At 38.6% G+C, this 21,722-nt stretch overlaps 1 protein-coding gene across 2 annotated transcripts; it reads right to left on the reverse strand.

The window, feature by feature from the left end:
* Positions 1-1,972: 1,972 nt before the first annotated feature.
* lhx3 (LIM homeobox 3) lies at positions 1,973-12,576 on the reverse strand. Of its 2 annotated transcripts, none has more exons than XM_062434673.1 (6): positions 12,507-12,576; positions 6,787-6,958; positions 6,459-6,661; positions 4,327-4,478; positions 3,047-3,218; positions 1,973-2,406 (listed from the first exon to the last, which is right to left on the reverse strand). In XM_062434673.1, exons 1-6 carry the CDS (start codon positions 12,574-12,576, stop codon positions 1,973-1,975), a joined length of 1,203 nt encoding a protein of 400 aa, XP_062290657.1. The 2 variants fall into 2 exon arrangements, with proteins under 2 accessions (XP_062290657.1, XP_062290656.1); XM_062434672.1 differs by lacking the exon at positions 12,507-12,576 and adding an exon at positions 9,711-9,807.
* Positions 12,577-21,722: the final 9,146 nt, after the last annotated feature.

A 21,722-nucleotide genomic window follows, 5' to 3' on the forward strand; every position in this document is an offset into this window, starting at 1 on the left:
AAGTAACTGTAAGATAAAAGTAGTGGTGTAAAAAGTATAATGTTGCCCCCAGAAATGTAGTAAATGTAATGTACAGGTACTTCAAAACGGTGCTTCAGTAATGTACTTGACTAAATTATCTTTATAATCTGCATATTTAGGATGATTCAGCTGAAATTACACTACATTAAATATGGAGTTCCACAAATCGTATTTTTTGGTTAAATAGTTATACTCCATAAACTGCTTAGAGACAGTAAAGAGGTACTTCTGTAAATAATTAAATAAATATAAATATGACAGCTAAAAAAAATAAATAAATCATTAAGTCACCTACACACCATGCAGGAGTGTTTACACACTGGCACGCGCACATGCTCACATGCACACACACATATCAAGCCATTACAGTATCGAAGCAAATACATAAACATGCATTTGCACACACACACATACACACACATACATACACACATACATGCCCGCGCACACTCACGCTGTTTAATCAATTTAATTGAACCTGACTTTGAATAACTAAACAAATGAGGAAATTCACAAGGGGCACCTGATCCCTTCTCGGCTAATGGATTGGAGATTCCTTTCCCATAGGGGCATTTGGGCAAACAAGACCCAGTAATCTCTGAATTGATGAGTTGACTCTTTGTCTGCATCAAATTTCTCCACTAAAGAGCTGTTGAACCCCTGATACAGTGTTGGTAGTTAGCCAGATACTCAATTTGCACATGCGGACAGAACTGTGGGCTTGCTCTGGTTTCACTATCAGTGCTGTGATATGCTCTAGATATACAAGATACATGTATAGGGTAGATGCTGCATGTAAGATATAAGATAAATTGAAATTGTTGGTTCATGTTTCTCAGCTTTGACACAGAATTTTAAAAATGAAGTGGTGACAAAAATAATATCCAAAAAACATTCAGGACAAACATTTTCTCAAAAATTATCAGATTTTTTTGCACACCTGTGTTTTTAAATGCATCATAGTTGAATGGTCAGTATTCAATGTATATACAAAATTATTTGCAAGGTAATTACACATCACCATTACGCATTTTGTCTAAAATGAGGGACAAGACAGTGCCCTGTTTTGGTTTAGGTGACAAATTTATTAAAGTCCTGTGTTTCTAATCAGGAATCATCATCATTGTCATTACCAGAAGGAATAAATAAGACATAAAACATTTTCCACATAAACAAACATATACATCAGACCCCGGGTGCTACAGCAGTTCCTCGTTGGGGGTCGTTTTCAGTAGAACGAGCGAGATACATCTGAGAACACACAAATGCATAGAAGTAATTGGACCCCTAGGTACCATTTAAGACAACATCTACATTTTGCCTATATCCCTGTTAAAGAATGTACAAAGTCCTCATGTCTGGGTTCTTATTCATGACCAAGAAGGGGTTTTGTATAAAAATAAAGTCTCCACAATGATAAACCATTAGTATATATATATATTTTTATATATAGACATTTGGCAACAACCAGACATTTAAAGACTATTTAAACTTTGAACTGAATTCTGCACCTGAACACACTGTAGATAACAAAAAGCAGTCGAGGGAGATGAGAATAAAAAGTGATGAGAGTCAGTGAATATCGAAATGATTGGTGTTTGAACTTTCTGAGTCTGTCTGTGATCTCTACATTGTTCTGAAAAAGCTTATAGTGGTACCTGAAAACAGAACTTTTTGACATATCTTTTACTTTACGTACAGATTTTACTACAGAAGTAAAATTATTAGGCCAAGTGCTTGTAATGAAGGAAATTTTCCTTCTTTCCATCCAGATCACAGATATTAAATGGACTTGATAATCAGATATTGGTGAGATCCAAGGACAGCATCACAGTAACTGTCCACTCTGTCCTGTGTGACTATTTTCCAACTTCTAAAAATCCAACAGAAGACACAGAAAACAAACAAAATTTAAAAAAATAAACATGTCCAATTTCTTCTCGTTGACCAATCAAAACTGCCCGTGGTCTACTTCGTCCAACCAGGAGGCAGGACTGGCAGGGAAGTCTGGGTATCCTCCACTGCTTCCAGTGGAGAGGTCCGAGCTTGGGCCGTTGGCTGCCCCCATGGAGACCCTCACGGCAGGGTTGATCCCGGGTACGCTGCCCTGGGTCATGATAGAAAGGCCTGAGTCAGGGTAGACCAGGCTGGTGATTAGAGGCTGGTGTCTGGGTAGTGCCTGCAGTGGCCCCGGCGACTGCGGAAGGCCGTAGGGGCTGTTGGAGCGGATGTCGTGGAACTGGTCTTGAGAGGGGAGGATGCCGTGCTCCAGGGGGAAGGAGCCGTGGTTGTTGCCACCTTGGCGGCCACCCATGGCTGGAGAGGACTCACTCAGGCTGCTGTAAATGCCGTTGGTGTGGCTGAGCTCTGACATCGGTGGCTCATCTGTGCAACAAGGACAAGTAGACAGAGGTGGCATTTGTTATTGTGGTTGGAAATGACCGAGCAAACAAGTAGGACTGCAACTGATGAATATGTTCATTATTTATTTATCTGGCTATTATTTTCTCTATTAAATATTTTGAATTCTTAGTGCTTACAGTGATGTCATCAGATGTCTTCTTTTGTCTGATCAAAAGTCCAAAATCCATATATATTCAATTTACTATCATGTATGGCAAAGAAAAGCTTCAAATCGTCACATTTGCGAACCTGCAACCAGTTCATCTTTAGCGTTTGTTAAAAAAAAAGACTAAAACAATTATTTGTTTATCAAAATAGCTGCTGTTTAATTACCACAGTCATACATTTCTTAATTGAATATCACCACAGCAACAAACTAAAGAAATAATACAATTTTGAATAAACACCTAATGATAAAGGTAGAAATTACAGATGGATGGATAATAAGAGATGGCAGAACATTATAAATTCTGTTAGAGCTGATCAACCTTTCAGCTGGTATTGTGCATGCTGGCTCACTGTCACACTATCAAGGCCCACTTGAGTATCATTGTTATGTTATGCTAAGTTATGTTGTTAGTAACACATCTTCTTTGTATCATTTTTGCGTGATTGACTCTACCTGTAAAAGACACCTCGGCGTCGCTGTCCATTCCCTCTTCCTGGATACTGTCCTTGTCTGATTTGGAGCTTCCCCGCGACCTCTTCATGTTGCGAAAGTATTGCCCCCACCTCTGCCGCCCGGCGTCTTTCTTCAGCCTTTTCTCCTTAGCTCGTCTGTTCTGAAACCAAACCTGAGGGAGAAAAAGAAGACATTGTAAATTTGGCAAAAGTTTTGGTGATTCATTATAAACAGAGAAATTGAATCAATAAAAAGCATTTATATGTGTTACATTTGGCCTTAACTGGATCTATATTTCTTAATTACTAAAAGAAAAAACCCTAGTCAGTTGCAGCAAGAATGTTTTTAAATGCAATTTCATTTAAATTTATTTACATTATTCTATATATTCTAAACAATAAGCCAGTGTGTTTTAGTCACCATGCATCTCAGAGTCATCTATATGCAAAGACCACCCTTAATGCACACTCTTAAGCATTAAAACTAAATTAATTTTCAAGGACTGTCTGGACACCACTTGACTGAAACAGTGACTCTGGACAGTAACCCTGAGACCAGTGTCCCCTTACACCAGATTTATCATGCTTTTAATTAACTTTACGACAGCTACAAGTTGTCCTCACGCCAAGGAGCAGACAGGTTAACATGCCACTGACTTACATTATTCAAATTTTCCTGTATCCGCTTTTGATCTGATCCATAAATTTAAGGTTTTCACTTTAGGGTAAGACATATGTAACACATACTGGTCTAGATCTCAACTGCCTGTTAAATTCACTGCTTGAAAATAGCTAAGAAATCTGATACAAAATTAATTTTCTTATTCATGTGATCTCACACACCAAATTAATCTTTTTCTTGCAAGCACAAAAAGCAGTTTTACATGCTCCTTAATGATATTCCACCCTAGATGAACCCTCTTCACCTCTTTCCTTTCACTGAATAATGAGGAGCATTTTAGTGGCTTCCGTCTCCACTTTTGTCCTTGCAAATAAAACAATATATATGACCACCACCTAGCAACCGGCGTGAGGCTCCTCAGCGGCAGACAATATGCGAGGGGGCCCTCTTAGTATTGTTAACGAGCTTGCACTTAAACCATGCTGACTTTCATGTGGACTTCATTTTACTCCATCTCGCCGTAAATTCCCCCCCAAACACACACATACACACACACACGTTCATACAGTAGGCTTGTGCCAGTTCAGCTACAATTGTCCCTTGATAATGAAGTCAGGACACTAATGGAATAGTCCTTAATGGATAATAATATACTTTACCTGCACAACCCGCATATCCAGGCCTGTCTCTGATGATAGCTGCTCCCGAACGTGGCGGGCAGGTTTGGGAGAGTTATTGTAAGCGTTCTTCAGTGTTTCCAGTTGTTTAGCCGTGATGGTTGTTCGTGGCCTTTTTGCGGTCGAATCTGCTTCTGAAAGATGGAACAGACAACACACAATGTAAACAATGCTGGGACAGAGACGTTATTCTGTTTATATGTATATTTTTAAGGTTTCTCAAGAAAAATGCAAGTAGATTCATTTGATAATAATCAGATTAATAAGAAATTAGAGAATGTATATGGTAAGAGCATAGTGTTTTCCCCTCTGTCTGCCATAATACTTGATTCATTTCATTGCTCTCTAATACAAAAAATAAATTATAATACAGATATCACTATTAACTAGAGAAACTTTTCTGTATAGAGTCTCAGGATAAATTCTTCCTTTCCATACATGAATATCTTTCATAAAAACACACATTCATAGCAACTAATAGCTTAAACAACTTGTATAATATACAACATTCAAATTTAACATGAATGGATAAATTATCTTCTGCCTATAAAGCAAAACCTGGCATCCTGTGCATAATTGCATCATGTCTGCACATCTGTTGGCCAGCACAGCAAAACACGAAGCACATCATCCAAATGGATGCCGCCCAAGTAATTGCGCCCTCTCATTAGTAAAATCAACGTGTGTGTTTTTTGTGAAAACTTGCGTTAACTCGTTGCATAAATCAGCACTTGGTGCAGGGCCGTAAATTCAAACAAACAGATGGGGAGATAAAACTTGACCAGTCTGCTCTGCGAGGGAACACAGTCTGCTGGGCTTCCAGTAAAGTAGATGTGGTGTTAGTAGACTCTTTATTGATATAAACTGGGTATCTAATGAAAATGCTTCGGGCTGTTAGCAGATCATCAGTGTTTAGAGTCAATCTGAAGCATAATCAGTGATGACAGATGTGAAAGCATATTTACACCTTCATCAACCTACAAATAGTGAATATAAACATCTATAGTAATACTATACTAAATATATATAGTCATATTATAGTTAATATCTATAGTAATACTAGTTGTCTAGTCTAATATGTGATACATGATATGTGTGATAAAAATATCATGAACTTAATTAATTTAAAAAAATACATTAAAAATGTGATGTTACAGTAGTACACACACAGTAGTATAGATACAATTCTGATGAAATGTCTACAGGAAATTATCTCAAATGTATACTTTATGTATAAATAGAAAAGAATGAATTATCATTACAGACAAGAGATAATAACAGTAATTCTCATTTGGTAACTTTGTAAATAGTTGAATTAAATATTAACCCAGAGACATGAGCATTATTGTTCTACTGCATTTATATTGTGTTTTTAGTAAAGTGAGTTGTATTATGTGTCTGACTAGCCTAGCATGTATTCCATGTATCTTGAGTCAGACATAAAAAAATCTCTCTTTGTGTTCAGACTTTATTACTGCTAACTAATGAACATAGGCTACATAAACATGAAACACATACAAAAAAATCTGCCAAAATGTGAATTCGTTTCAAATAGCATCAGACAAAACATGTAGACATTTAAATCATTGTAGCTCTTGTACATATAATATAAATAAACATAATAATAGTTTTCTCCTATCTCGTAAATAATATGGACCTCTGCACATAATGACATAAACATGTTATTATTTTATCCACATGAGTTCTTGGGCTTCCATCTTCTCTCTCTCTCTCTCTCTCTCTCTCTCTCTCTCTCTCTCTCTCTCTCTCTCTCTCTCTCTCTCTCTCTCTCTCTCTCTCTCTCTCTTTTCCCAGGACGTGCACGCACACATGCGCAGCACAATAACAGGACCTATTGAAAGCTGATTTCTTCAAGTGCAAAGTGCAAGTGTAAGCTTCCAGGCCTCCGCTTTACGCAGTTTGCTATCGATTGGGTTGCGGGCAATGATGCAATTAGCGCAGGTGGGTCAGAGTTTATGGGTGACCTCATTGTCACGCCAAACCCACAACTCAAAGCAGGTACTTAAAAACAGGTCTGTGTAAAATCATAAATAATGCTGTCATCCGAGCAAACAACAGAAATGTTGGGACGGTCATTTAAAGTTGAATCTCACCTCTTTGTTTGGCTGTCTCGTAGTCGGCCTTGCAGACCAGCCTGCTGTCCTCCATCAGGTAGTACTCGTCACCTGTGGCCAGCTGCCTCTTGCACACGATGCAGGCAAAACAATGCAGGTGGTAGACAAAGTCCTGCGCTCTCCTCACCACCTGTGTGGGCGGTATCCCCTGCTGACAGGCTGCGCATTTGGTCCCGAATCTCCTTTTGGGAATTTAGAAAGTCGCCATCAACACATGATAACTTTCCACACATCGTTGTCTTAAAATGATTATTAACAACAAAACAAAACAAAAATATCCCTTAGACATTTTTTGAAAGCTACTCACTTGAAGAAATCGTCTTTGCAGTAGACGCTGTCTCCCCTGCTGAAGCACTTGTCCGCCAGCTGTGCCTGGCAGTCGCTGCATTTCAGGCACTTGCTGTGCCAGTGGCGATCCAGCACTTTGAGGATAAAGCGGTCTACGATGTGTTGATTGCAGCCTGCACATACTGGGATCTCTGCAGGAGACATAATGTCCAAAATACTTTATTCAATTCAACATGTGTTAGATATGTTTAAAAAAACAACAAATAAACAAATATTGTCCATAAAACAGTCTGGAGGACAACTGAACCTGAAATACCTGAAAACGTGCACACTCGCCATACTTAGGACAATTATATGTGAATGAACACACCTGTTTAATTATACAAGACTCACATTTTAGCTTCATTTGTCATTTCATTTGTAAAATATTAGTATATTAAATATTCTATATAATATACACCAATTTTATTAGGAGATCAAATTACATTAAATTGTACTTAATATAATTATAATAGAATGTAATTGAACTGTCTAATCACTACCACCACCACCATCATCATCATCATCATCATCAACAAAATCATCATTATCACTCTTTATATCACACGTCTCGAAAGAGACTTAATCCATGCTTATTTATGTATAAATGTATTATCCCAGTGTAGACACACCACACTGTCGACGATGGAGAATGAGCGAAGAAAAAAAAAAAGAAGATTACAATGAAATGATCAACATAGCAGCGTAAACCAATGAGTCTACATTGGATCGTGTGGACCTGGTTTAATATGATTGGTGGGTAACAATTTACCTTAGACTCTTGTATTTATCATTTATAAACAAACATTTAATACATACTTTGTAAAACACCATAATGTATGAGGACATGTAAAGTGTCCATTATTAGAAATCACCTTCCATGAAAACGTGTTTTATATTATTGCAACTGTATTAAACTGTATCGTCATTCATTACCTGTTAATACATCAGCCTCCACTTTTGGGTGACCTGTAGCGTTACATAGTTATTCAGTTATACATTAATAAACACTTTTATCTGCTGATAACTACATTATAGTGTGTGATAAACCATTTATTAAACGTGTGTGTACTGCTTATAGATGCTAAAAATAGGGGGACTGAATGTCAGCTGAGATTAATCACTGGTGTCCCCACATGTATTGGTGCAACCTAAAGATTTCGTCAATAGGACATCCATTTCCAGTCAACCAGGTTCAAGCGATCGAGGAATAACAAAATAAAAAAACGTGCCTAATCAACACAGGCCTTAAATATTTTAATTTATTTTAAATGTTGTACTTCGGGATGCCCTTAGATTGGAGAGGAGGGTTTTACGTACATTTAAGAAAACAGACTCAAATTGATGATTTCTCATTTATTAACATCTGTTGTTAAGTAAAACTATAATTAAATAAAATACTCACAATATTTCAAGTGTTTATAATATATATATATATATATAAATGGATATATGTCCTTATTGACATATCATTTAAAAATGAAAATTCACACATTTATTCTGCCTACACATGATAATGAAAAAAGTTTAAGAATGAATAGTCTGGAATATTCTGCAGAAAAAAGAGGACCATTTTAATCCATATATGGCAGCATCATCTTAGAATTATTAGCTCAATAACGAATCTTGGTTAGTCGATTATTATTTTGTCAGCGTAATCACTTTTAACAATAATTGATACAGCTCAGAAACACAGGCCTGCGTAACAACATAAAACACCGTTCGGGATATTTTAACAACGTTCACTCAAGCCGAAAAACGACGTAAGACAGCAGCTTTCTGTTTTTAATTTTTTTTATTATTATCAGAAACCAAAGCCGCCAAATTATTAACAAGGACAACTAAAATGCCAGGTAAGACGTTATCTGGCTACTTTATTACTTATTAAACAGAAGCGCAACCACTTCATATTCCATCCGTGCAAGGAATCGCATTCCTATTGTTCTGTTGTGACAATTCGTAAAAATTTAATGAGCCATTCCTTCTGGCATCACCAGCGAGCCCAGCACAAGTTGCGGAGGGAGCCACGTCAAGAGCAGGTGTATCCAGGTCATCATTAATTCAGTGCGCTCTGTAAAACTAGAAAGCTTCGGCCTATAATCTCACAGTGCAAACCAATAAGTTGTCCAAGCAATTTGCTCACCTTGTAGGCCCACTCGAAATATTAAAATTATAGCTGTTGCAAATCCCAATCGAAATCGCTTACGTAAATCCAACATGGCTGTGTTTGGAGCAGGTGAGGTTCGATGCAGCATGATAAAAACTGGATGGTGTGTTGGTAAACGAGGCGGAAGTACAATTATTCAACAAAAGTTAATAGAAAAAGAAGAAGCTTATACCATCAATTTGACACAGTATTCTTCTACATAAGCAGCCTGAACGTTTATAACAGACGTAATATATGCGTAAAACCGATCCTCCAAATAAAAAGGTTGATTGACTGAGTTACGCCTGATTTATCCTCACAGACAGTGGACTCGAGTGTAGATTTGCCCACGTTATATATCGACATTCAAACAATTACTCATATATATCAAAGGATAAAGTGTGATGCGTAAAAGTTGCAGAGATCTGGTGCGACGAAAATGGCACATTTCCTCTGCCTCAACTCCTTTAAAACAGCAGGATATTCTTCCAAAATTAAAACAACAGCAGAGGTGTAACATCCATTATCCATTTGTCAGTTTGAGAATAGTAAGCACCCTCCCATTGAGCTTATTGGAAGCAGTATCAGCAGATCGCAATTACTCCTACGGCCATACTTTCAGGCCTATTTCAGATGTTAGGTTAATAAAGCCGCTAAAGTCCAGTATGTATGAGTCATGCAGCCTGAATATATAGAGGTATGTGTAGCATAAACAGTGCAAAAACGAAAAAAATCATCATATTTTGGGTTGCGGTTACCTTTCCGTAGTTCGTCACTGTGCGACAGCAAAGCAAGTAGCATCTCCGTGTTATTTGGTGCCTCTTTTAGAGAGTTGCGCTCACCATGTCCATCCATTGCTCATGATTTACGCTTACGTTCATGCAAGTCTGTCCCGTGTGTGATCTATCCGAGTTTGTCTAATTTGTAGATCACGAGGGCCCCCAATGTGAGCAGAAAACGCGCTAGTGTGCAGCAGAGTTTTGCTTTTACGCTTCAGTGTGTTGAAGCCTGTACAGGATTACGCTGCGCCGTTTCCTGGGCGACAGGGAGATAGATTAACATCACCTACAGAGTACCTTACCCGGAAAGAGAAAAAAAAAAGCCAAGGAAAAGCCAAAAGAGTTACAGTGTTGGGTGGTTACGTTACTCAGATACGCGTTACAATATTGTAGCCTAAACAAGAAGACAACCATATGATCATTTATTTATTTTACTTCACATTTTAAACCCTACGAATTCAAATCCACTTTTTTCACTTTCCTGACTTCATCCAATGATATTTTATTTCTCTTACCACCATCACACTGAACGATATGATATAAACAACCTTTGGATGGACCAGTTCATTCATAAAAAGGGAAAGAACAAATGACGTGCCCATGCTATTACAGTATTGAAAGTGGTTTACAAATGCCCCCTTTAAAAAAAAAAAAGAACTACAGCAAATATTATGTATCAGATTTTACCAACAGCTTCTCCGTTAGTGCATCATAGTTTTTTCTATTCTCTTCACTGTTTTGAATTGGGAGCCAAAGGGAGAACATTAATAGATCAACATGTCTTAATGATCCCTGTTTGGGGTCAACAAAAACTAGATGTTCAGCCGCAAAAAATCCACACCACCAGGTAACAGCTGTAGATTTTATGTAGATCAACCAAAGTAGTTTCTCAAGACGACACACCTTGGGAGCCCGTTTTTAATTCAGATTCCGGTACTGCAATGCGTAAAGGAAAGATTGAGCAGTTGAATTTAGACCCTTGCATTGGCCTGTTTTTTTTTCTTCTTCAAATTATTGTGTTTTTTGTCCTGCAAAACGTATGTGGCTACGTTGTTTACTAAAACAAGTAAAATAAATATTGGACCAGGAAAAAATGCAAAATAACCAGTGCAAGCATTTTCACTCTTCGAAAAATAAAATAAATATCTCTCTCTTATTATTATTGGTGCTAGTACTATTATTGTTGTTGTTTTAAAAAAACAAATAATGCATTTTTTATGATTTTACATACTTATTTTAACTTGCTTATGGCGATGTGTATGTATTGTTTTATAGCCTATTCTATCAGATTTTAAATGAGTGATGTAGTCTTATACACACGCACGCACACACACGCACAATCTTCATCTCATGTGAGTTGAGTGATCAAAGACAAGTGTTTATTTAGGGGAGAGATTGGCTGTTCAATAACATGTTGATCGGGCCAACACCCCAATGAATTTTATTGACACTGATCTTTGGCACAAAAGAGAGCCTGGGGAAATCACGGGTAGTGCCACAGCACGCCCGGGCCGCTGATGAATCTAAAATCAATGTCCTATTTGCCTGCACTTCAGAAGTATATGAAAGACGTTTTGGAGAAAAAGGTGTGCGCTTCATGGGTGCCTTTTTTACTTTTCAGCTTTGTAATATTTCTTTATGTCATATTGATCGCTCAGTTTTGAGGAGTGAGTTCGACAGTAATGTGACAACAACGCGATACAATGACCATCAGCGTAATGGTCAGTCAGTCAGAGAAAGCAGCAAGAATGATTAAAAAAAGAAGAAGGAGAAGAATTTTCGTTTTTCGCTGAATTTCCTTAATTTGAAGTTGGCTTAAAAATCAGATTGGCGACTAGATTGTAAATATTTTAAAATTCTCTGTCAAATTTCATTCATAAACAATCAATTTAAACTATTATTGCGCTTAATGACTGTAACTTAGACAGGATTATGTCTTATAAGAATAAATAGCCTATAGAAAAATCAGGCCTAATTCACAGTTTAAACATGTATTTTAAAGTCTTTGGAGTATTTTTTCCCCAACATAATAATTTAGTTATTCCTACTGAAAACCTTTGAATGCGACCACCACTACGCTCCACCTCCCCTGAATGGCAACCTCAGGTGTCCCACCTGTCAGGGCAGGAATGTGACACCTGTTGAGCACTATTGCGCCGGTGGGCTGCGGGTGGGAGCAGCTCCGTGTCTGCTGGCAGTCTGTTGTATACAGCCGCAAAAGGCTACTTTCGCCACAGTGGGTCCGGTGGTCTCTCCCTATCCGCTATATCTGCGCCCTGAGCTCCCGTGACAACCGCAGGCGGCGGTGTGAAATGACAGCACGCGCATAACATCTGTTCGTATGATTCCCCTAACAATGAAGGCTCATTACGGATTCATAACGTCTCCCGCACGCAGCGTAAAACAGTCTGTATACATCAACATGGGTCGCTGAATAACGAAGCGTTTTCTGCAACTTTAACATCTTCTCTTTTTTGTACGCATGAGTGCATCCAACCCGTTAATAATTGAACATAAACCGCATATGTATATATTAGAAGTTAACAGCCTATTTCATGCTTGTCAGAGTTCACTCAGCAATACAAGGACCCCCCCATGTCCTGCTGTGCTTATTTCCTCTATTATCCTCCATTTCACGCCTATTTGTGACTCATTAAAGGACTGCAGGACATCAATTAAAGCTCAGTACTTTCTGCATTTAATAGAAGCTCTTACCAAACTAACAGAAGACAAGGCATATCATACTCACAGTGAATAAATTAAAATGTCCCTTACCTTGGCCTGCACTGTACCGGGAAAAATTTCCGGTGTTCTGACAACTCGACCCCGGGTGTTCAAGCAACATTTTGAAGATGCTTCGACCCTCCGACGGAAGAAATCAGCAGCGCCGAAAGACGCACGCCTGCGATTTTAAAATAGCCTTATAAGCTAGTGAGTGTGCACAATGGATTCAAACCCGCACTTTCCCTGTGGTTTATCCTCCCAAGAGCGAGTTGAGCTCTGTTCGATGGCAACTTGGTTTTTGAAACGTGTTAAAAAGGGCGTCCGTCGACCTTTGTCCTTTCTTCAGCCGCCGAGAACGGAAACTTTGAATATTCATCAAGTTGCTCTTTGATTCCGCGCTGATAAGCTCGAGACGAGGTGGAGACGATGGGGCGGGTGGCACTGAAGAAGGCTCTGACTAATAGTAGCGTCAGCTGACCTGACTGAGAGCCCGGCAGCCTGCGACTTGACTTCAACTAAAGAAAGCGGCGGTCAGCGCTGGCTCTGTCCAGGGTGCTGAAAGGGGAGTTTCTCTAAACGGGCTGGAGGCGTGTGTGGTGCTCCTATATCTCCGTAGACACACACACACACACACACACACACACACACACACACACACACACACACACACACACACACACACACACACACACACACACACACACACACACGCACACACACATACTTGCCCTCCCTTCCCTCTCCTTATCTATGTTGTGTTGCACGTGTCTGTCTTTCAAGGCGCACAATAGGGCAATTGGGCATTGCTCGGGACAATTGTTGTCAAGCGTTTCCATCACTGCGTCTCTCTTTTGTTTGGTTAAAAATAGACCGCATCCCATTAATGATACAAGTGGGCATACCGTTATGTTAGTATATGGTGTTGTGGTTATAGGATACACTCAAGAAAAAAAAACAACAACAAAAAAACCGGATACATTTTTTGTTGGGATTTGATTGAACTGTTTATAGCCTATTAGTTTTTGAAAGAAAACAGATAAGTTTTTTCTCATCTGTAAATGTTTCAGTTAATGAGCAATTTGGACATTGTAAAGACAGAATGATTATGTGGAATAATTAGTTTGAATCTCGAAAAATACACAGAGGTAAAGTCACTTCACATCTACTAATATTTTAGCTAATTTTATGTTTTCCGGTAAAATTTCTGTTAAAATACACACTTGTGCAAAGCACCGCAACTATTTGGCTGAGTGCCATACCTCATTCTTTTGACATCGTGCCAATTATCACCGCAAACGCACAAAACTACTCTGACGTGGTCCTACAGCTTTGATTCAATTTTAGTTGCCCAGCACGCCAGCCTGCAAGTGGTGTAAGCCAATTAGACCTATAGGCTCTTCATTAGTCCACTCAGGGCAATTAGCCTCCCAAACTTGGACAGATATCAACTGGCTTTGTCCCTTCCATCATTATATTTAAACTACTTTACACCCCTTTTCTGTCCACTTAACAATTCAACTATACATTCACAATGTATAGATAAAAGATAACCCCCCCAGCAATAATATCCAGTCAGTGGATGCTTGTTTTCAAGGATGAGAAATAAGTTTTTGTGTTTTTGTGCACGGGCAGTAATCTCTGGTCAACAAATCAGTCTGAATCTTTATGCAGATTAAGGGAGAACTGTTTGTAAATGTGGAAAGAGCCATACACAGTAACTAGGATCCTAAAGCCAATGCTGCATCAAAGGAGCTTAGACTACATGCACAACAACAGGACTGCTCTCCTCTCTTTTCATCCACTGCGGGAAGAGAGCCTTTTTTCAGACAATTTTTGCTGTACCCCGGTATCTCTGTGCATAGTGAAAATTTGTAGATTGTACTACAAAATCTGTGTAATTCAGACCTCAAAGAATGTTCTTACTAATAAACGTGAATGAGTACTCTGTGAGGCATCATGAGGGAACAACTTTACTGTATTAATATATATTTTGGTAGCTTATAACAACAAAAGTGTTCCTAAGAGTAAACACTGTATGCTGTTAATGTTTGTTTAATGATGCATAAAGTGACAAAACAGATGGAAATTATGAAAACTATACTGACACCACCACTTTTCTATCACCACTTCCATTTCCTCATTGAAAATTGTTTGTTTTGTTTTTTTGGTACTTTCATCTCCCTTGCATGAATATTATGATGAGCCAACAAAACATCTGAAACCACACAGAGGCTTTTATCCTGTTGTGTTTGTTCTCTGTGAAACCTATAAGCATCATCACAGAAAATTGGTAAAGTGTTAATACACCTGGGTCCTCCTTGAGGAAGCAGCTGCAATCAGACGTTAATGGTCCTCAATAAAGACTTGGTCCTTTGCATCTATTAGAACTTGATTTTTGACCTTGAGTATGTGCAGGTTCAACAGGCTCACAAGTGCCACAAGGGCCCTTCAAGATTACTTCAAAAGAACAAAAAATATACTGCATATGAAACCTCTGTGTGCCTTCAAGTGGGGTCACTTACAATGCCTGTAAAAATACTGAAATTGTTTCATGAATACAAACTTATCTTTACTCAGATCAGTTGTTTCATGTAGGATAGACAATTATTTCAGCATATATTTTTAGTTTTGCAATAAAAAGGATTTCAGTCCAAGCAGAAATTTACACTTTCTAATAGGTGTAAACAAAAATAAAACATTAGAGTAGATTTTTACTTTATAGTGTATGATCAAAGCTATATTTCAAGAATTAATGTTCAGAATTATTACATTTTTTCCCCTGCTGCCAATACTGTATTTTAAAAAGGTATATTTTTGTCTAATATATTCTTTAAAATATGTTTTTTCATGATGCAGAATGTATCTTGAAAAAAACAAACAAACACTTTTGGACATTATTTTGATATTGTTTTGCAAAAAAAGAACGTAAATATCAAATTTGGACAGCTTTCAAATGCAATATTTTTGTTACACCAGCCAATATAAATCAGGAGATGATAAAAGTAAATATATCATAATTGCTTTAATTTTACTTATTACCTAAAATTTGAATAAAATAATTAAATGTTTTGAGAATAAACTCCTCTTGTCTACTGCCCATTTCTTTAATGACATTTCAAAGATTTTCTTAGAAGTTGTGTTATTTGTTATTTAAAACTGACTATCGATGTACTGGCTGTTTTTGCATGCACATATCTGACCATATGATCTTGCTTTGTTAGCATGTGCTATTTCACATGCGTGCGTATATCCACGAATGTCTTTGCATGTTGTGCTGCGCTGTCCTGAATTGTGTACATACAGTAATGTGTGCATACATGTCGTGTGTATGTGTGTAACAGCTGAGTTGGGACACTGAGTCTTACTGCGGGGGGTCCATGTGCACCCATGCCACCCCTCTGACACCAGGCTACCATTGTGATCCTGTCATGATCAATCATGTCCTCCAAAGGCTGGCCTTGTCCAGGAGGGAGGGGACCAATCACACGCCTCATTACCCAGGCTTGGTTACTCCTAAGCGGAGTAGTCCCAGGACACCTCAGCCTGTTGCTGTCTGAAGAGAAAAAGAGGAAGAGAGCAAGTGTGTGTGTGAATGAGATAGAGATGAGGGTAAAGAGATGAATATTTAGCAAGATAATGTTAATGTGAGTAAGAGTCAAAGATGGCAGGAGAAAGACATTTGAATGAGAAAAACAAACAATGAATGCGCAAAAGAGGAGAGAGTCAAAACTGTGTATTCATTTTTAGATAGCTGCTAGTTTAAGATGGAAAAGTCAACTACTACTGGAAAACTTAAAGGAAATCAAAGTTGAGCCAAATAATATATTTAGATATGGTTAACTCCATGCACTTTCTCATTCACTGTTGATAGGTCCACCATCTCTGCCTCCTGAGCGACCATCCTGTAGTTTTCAACCATAGTGAGCAGCTCTCATTGTTTTGAAATGGCTCCATCTGGCAAGGTTTCACTGACCAGGCCAGCCGTGGCTCGCTCCCCCAGCAGCTGGCTAAACTGCCCAACCGCTTTTTCGCTTGGCCCTTGGAGTAACCGACACTCTTTGGTGGCTTTGCCTCTCAAACACACTCACACACACACACACACACACACACACACACACACACACACACACACACACACACACACACACACACACACACACACACACACACAAGGCTAACTGTCCCCCGGCCTGCCAGTCTTGGGGTCAGCTGGCTTGAGTTGAGGAAGGGGAGGGATGCATGCTGGACGACGGGTGGTGTGGGGCAGAATGGGTGACACCATTTAGCCCTTTGTTATTCACCCCAAGACATCCATAAGATGGCTAACTGGAAAAATAGGTCAGAAGTGTTTTCATGAGCACCGTAACATATTTAATTTTTATGATCTTTCAAAATTTGGACGAAAGCTCCTAGTTTGACTAAAAGTCAGCTTCACTTTTAAACCAGTTATAATTCATCACACTCTTATCATTATGGGCTTAACTCAACAGCTGGCCCTTAAGAGTTCAATGTAGGTTTCATTATTTGTGTATGAGGGTCTACTCTAAGCTAAAAAGGCTGCCACTTCTGCCCGGCATCAGCCCCTTTGAATATTGATATGCTAATGATGAACAACACTGGGAACAAAGCCTGACTGCTACCACTGGAAACCAATACAATGGCCCTTCAGTCATGCCTTGACACTTTTACCACCCAACATGTGTCCTCAGTTTAACGCTCAGACAAAAAAGGCCAACAACTGTCCAACCATTTATATGGGCGATGCTGTTACTCAGTTCCGACGCACTGTCTGGGGACCTGCCTGGTTACGTTGTGCTTTGCTTGTCTTTGTCCAGGGTGGGAAATATCAGCTTTTTAGAGCAATGATAACCCACCCCAGAGGCTGACATAATGCCTCAGAGGTCAGGGTTCAAACCTTTCAGGCAGAGCTGAGGCTTGACCTAGCTTGTCATTACAGATGTTGGTGTGCTGGGGGTCTCTGTGGCTTGTATGTGGTGTATTTTGATAGGGAAACTATAAATAGAAGATATGGAATTCTAAAGAGCTTAACTGAACTTCACATCTTTCAATCATCTTTGGAAATTTTGATAGGATTTTCTTATTGTGTTGCACAGTGATAATTTTGATCAAAAAGAGGCATACACGCAACCACGGATGGATCTGGGTCTGTGATAGATCATTTAACAGAAACAAATATATAAAAAGTGATGTACTATTTATACATTTTATTATACATCTGGGATGACTAAATGTTGTCCTATTTCAGAAAAAAATAGATTTTTAGTTTTAAAAAAAAAGAGCCAGATAACACAAAGGGGTCACAGGTGATACTACTGGGTCTTAACCACATTCCTTATATGCTTGTCGTGTGGCTCTACTTCCTTTCTGTCAGTCAATCTCTCACTTTGGTCCAGACTGAAATATCTTAAGAACTATTAGATGGATTCCCAAGAAATGTTGTACAGACATTCCTGTTCTGCAGTTGATATTCCATATACTACTGACTTAAAGGAGCAGTGTGTAAGATTTAGGGGATCTATTGGTAGAAATTAAATAAAATATTCATAAGTATGTTTCAATTAGTGTATAATCTCATGAAAATAAGAATACATTTGTTTTTGTTATCTTAGAATGAGCCCTTCATATCTACATAAGGGGCAGGTCCTCTTTGACAGAGCTCACCATGTTGCACCGCCATGTTTCTACACTACCCCGAATGGACACACCAAACACCGTCTTTAGAGAAGATCTTTCATGTTTTTCATAAGTTTCATGGCCATCGTTCTTCTACATGCTTAGAAGGGGAGAGTGAGGGAATGGTTATTCAGTTGATTGCAATTTGCAACCTCACCACTAGATGCCAGATTCTTTTTTTTTTTTAAGCAAAGAATTCCACACTTGGTGTATGGTTTGTCATGAAATATAGTTTAGGATCAAAAACTAATTACATTCCTATCAGCCTCAGCTGTATTTAGTGCTTATTAGCAGATTTTAGTATGCTAACATACGTGACTAAAATGGTGAACATGGTTAACATTATACCAGTTAAACAACAGCATGTTAGCATTATACTGTAAGCATTTTTGCACATTGATGTTAGCATTTAGCTTATAGCACCACTGTGCCTAAATACAGCCTCATTTGTTAATATGGCTGTAGATTCTTTAATCTTAATTTTAATCTTTAATCTTTAATTTAACGGGAGACTTTTGTTAAGGACCATTCAAATCCAGTTGGTGGGATTTTAGTGTCTTAATATTAATGTCCACAATGTCCAACATTATTTATGTATAGTAATTAGTCCACATCTTATGAAGCTGATATGACTTAGCTTACCTAGCTGGAGAAGCGCCGGTGTATCTAATTACATTGATGATGACACTGTTCCATTTAGGTGGGCTAGTAATCCCCATCAGTCAGCTGGCATAATACTCTGCCCCTGGCATTCAAAGACCTATATGGAATGCAGGCATTATTAATATTACAAGAATATTTTACAACGTATAATCCAAAAAGCTCACAAATCAGCAGTCCCATTAATCCTACAGTCCTACTGCCAATACTGATGGGAAAAGGATGAAAAACAAGCTATTATTTTACAGAAACACACTTTTACACTTCTATCAAGCATATCCATAATTGTGTACTTTCTCGAGGACACTGAGATCGTGTGATATATTCCTGTGGTTCCAAATGACAGAAATGTAAGGCAACAAGAAAAGAGGGCATGGAACAACATTTTCAGAAAAATTACAAAATAATATTTTGTATGTTATTTTGTAGATACATACTACTTCATGTCATTTTTATACCTTCAGAAGTTCAAAACAAGAATGGCTAGTGCGACTAAATTATATGAATAATAATAATTATTAATGATATTAATGACTATAGTTATGTTTTTGAGGATTTTTAAGGATCATCTTCAGCAGCGACTGCTTATAATTGAACTGTAATTGAAATCTCTATTGTGACTTTCTACGCTCCCTTCCAGACACAGGGTCAGCTATAGTCCCCCAATCTAGTCCAAGACAATGAGATGATCAGATGAATTATAGGTCCCTTTTTGCAGCATGAAATAGCTCTACATCTAAAACACAGCTAACACCCACACCCCATTTTTCTTCTTACCTTTTATACACCTTTCCCACTGTCCCTCCTTTATGTATCCTTTTCTTTCGCCATTAGTGGGTGGAAAGCAGAGAGAGGGTCGCTGATTAGCAAGTGCACAAGGCAACAGTGACCTCAAGTGATGGATGTTATCATTCTGCTGCAAAATGAACGTATTTATTATTAGTAATTTATTTGTGGATTAATCATACTTGATGTCAGAGCATATCAGCCAACCACCCTGCCATTAGTATCACTGGGGTCAGCTGTTTAAAACCCAGCATTTATCATTGTGTCGCTATTAGATGTCATTATTGCTGAGCTGGCAAGGATTTGGTAAATTAGAAAACAATTGGTTGGGAACATTGTGCAAATCATACATCCCAGGCTGACATGTCAACTGTTTTTAATGTTTGTTTAATTTAATACTAATACTACTATGTTATTTGCTCTAAATATGTACTTCTATGAGTGTAAGAAGTTGAGCAGATGCAACATGATGTAATTTTGTTCAATCACTGTTTTCTTTTTTTTACGTGAGCTGAGAATGGTTGCATAGGGAGTCATCTCTGGATTGTCTTAGATTAACAAGCTAAAGATGTATGTTTGTTTACCCGCGGCTGGTGGAGGGCATGTGTGTTTTTTTTCCTTTCTTTACCATTGAGGGGAGGGTGGGCCTAAACATTACGGATAAGAGGTGGCCCGGCACACGCCTGCCTGACGGTCGTAATCCCATAGTCTCAGACTCATGACCCACTTTCTTGGAGAAGCGTGATGGAGCAGCAGCCTCTTACCCAGGAGGAGCCTCCAGACGCAGGGTGGAGGGGAGGAGGAACACCCCTCCCCACTCTGTCAAGACAAAGAAAAAGACAGACTCTTGCAGAAGACTCCTGAAAGCCAAATAAGAGGTTCAGGAACACTAATACCTCAACCTGATGCTCTTATCATTCTAATAAATAAAGAATGTGCCACTTTGTTCTTGTTGCAAGATAATTTTAGTTGGTGCTTTCTTTCACTCTTGATTTCACCTGTTGTTGTGTTTGAAATTCTTAATGAAGAATATATATATATATATATTTATGCAGAAGATGTTCTATTTTACTGGAAGATTTAAACTGAGAAAAGATAGAGAAGGACAGAAGCCTTCAGTGGAACAAACATGCTTGGCCATAATGTCAGATGGATCATGATCTTCTTGGGATACTTCAGAGCATCTTGTGTCAGTGTAATGCAGAGACTGTGCTTTTGTTTCCTAAATCAGGAAACTGTGAGACCAATAATATTTAGCAAAAGGATCTGAGCCATTTCCTAATTAAAACACTGTATTAAGCAGAGATCATCCACTAATACAAAGGAAATCAAAAGAACAGCTTCTCTATTATTGTGTCTTATCCCTTGAAAACATACTGACCGACATCATGGCACGAGCCACAGCCAAATAGGTCAACAAATGCTGCATTGATGTATTAGATCATATCAGCATCATGCATCTTATTTTTTTATATTAACCACCAACGCCACCCGCCCCTCCTCTTCCTTTTTTGTGTTGTTGAAAACATCTCCCCACGCACACCACAATACATGCCGCTCTTACTTCTCTCTTTATCTTAATCCCTGGCAGACTTTAAGTGTCTGGCATCGAGGCAAAATCCCAAACTGGAGAGGAGCGTGTTCGGAGACCTAATCCCCTTACCCATAGACTCGAGTTGCCCTCAATTCACCTCTCCCAAAGTAGGCCAAGAACAAGGAGCCACAACAGAGAGGCAAGCGGCTTCATGAGGCTCAGCATTATCACGCTGCCAGACAGACAGACAGACAGAATGAAGCACACATTGGCACAGACACACACACACACATACACACAGACGGACACATGGACAGATGATGTATAAGCTGATGTACAGTATAGTACAGTATAGGCACACATACAAGCTGGCATCAAGACACACCCAGATGCTAACCTGAAAATCAAATCATGATCATGCTTTTGCTTCCATGTGTTCCTCTCCAAGGCAACCCTTTCTTCAGCATCAATTGTCTTTAACCTTCAACTTTTCCTATCCTTCAACAGTCACCTTTTACTGTTACACTCAACCAGATGAAGGTGAAACTGATCTCCATTGTGTATAGTGTCTGTTTCTCCTGATTAGATAATTA

Source organism: Scomber scombrus, chromosome 15 (assembly GCF_963691925.1).
Source record: "Scomber scombrus chromosome 15, fScoSco1.1, whole genome shotgun sequence".
Classification (NCBI taxonomy): Eukaryota; Metazoa; Chordata; class Actinopteri; order Scombriformes; family Scombridae; genus Scomber; species Scomber scombrus.

Bases quoted from the DNA above. Each gene is read 5' to 3' on its own strand.
- lhx3 (XM_062434672.1), bottom strand. From the start codon at position 9,807: ATGGATGGACATGGTGAGCGCAACTCTCTAAAAGAGGCACCAAATAAC. The intron at 6,959-9,710 runs GTAACCGCAACC...TGTCTCCTGCAG, and splicing joins CAGTGACGAACTACGGAAAG to AGATCCCAGTATGTGCAGGC. The intron at 3,219-4,326 runs GTAAAGTATATT...TTTCTCCCTCAG, and splicing joins TGGATATGCGGGTTGTGCAG to GTTTGGTTTCAGAACAGACG.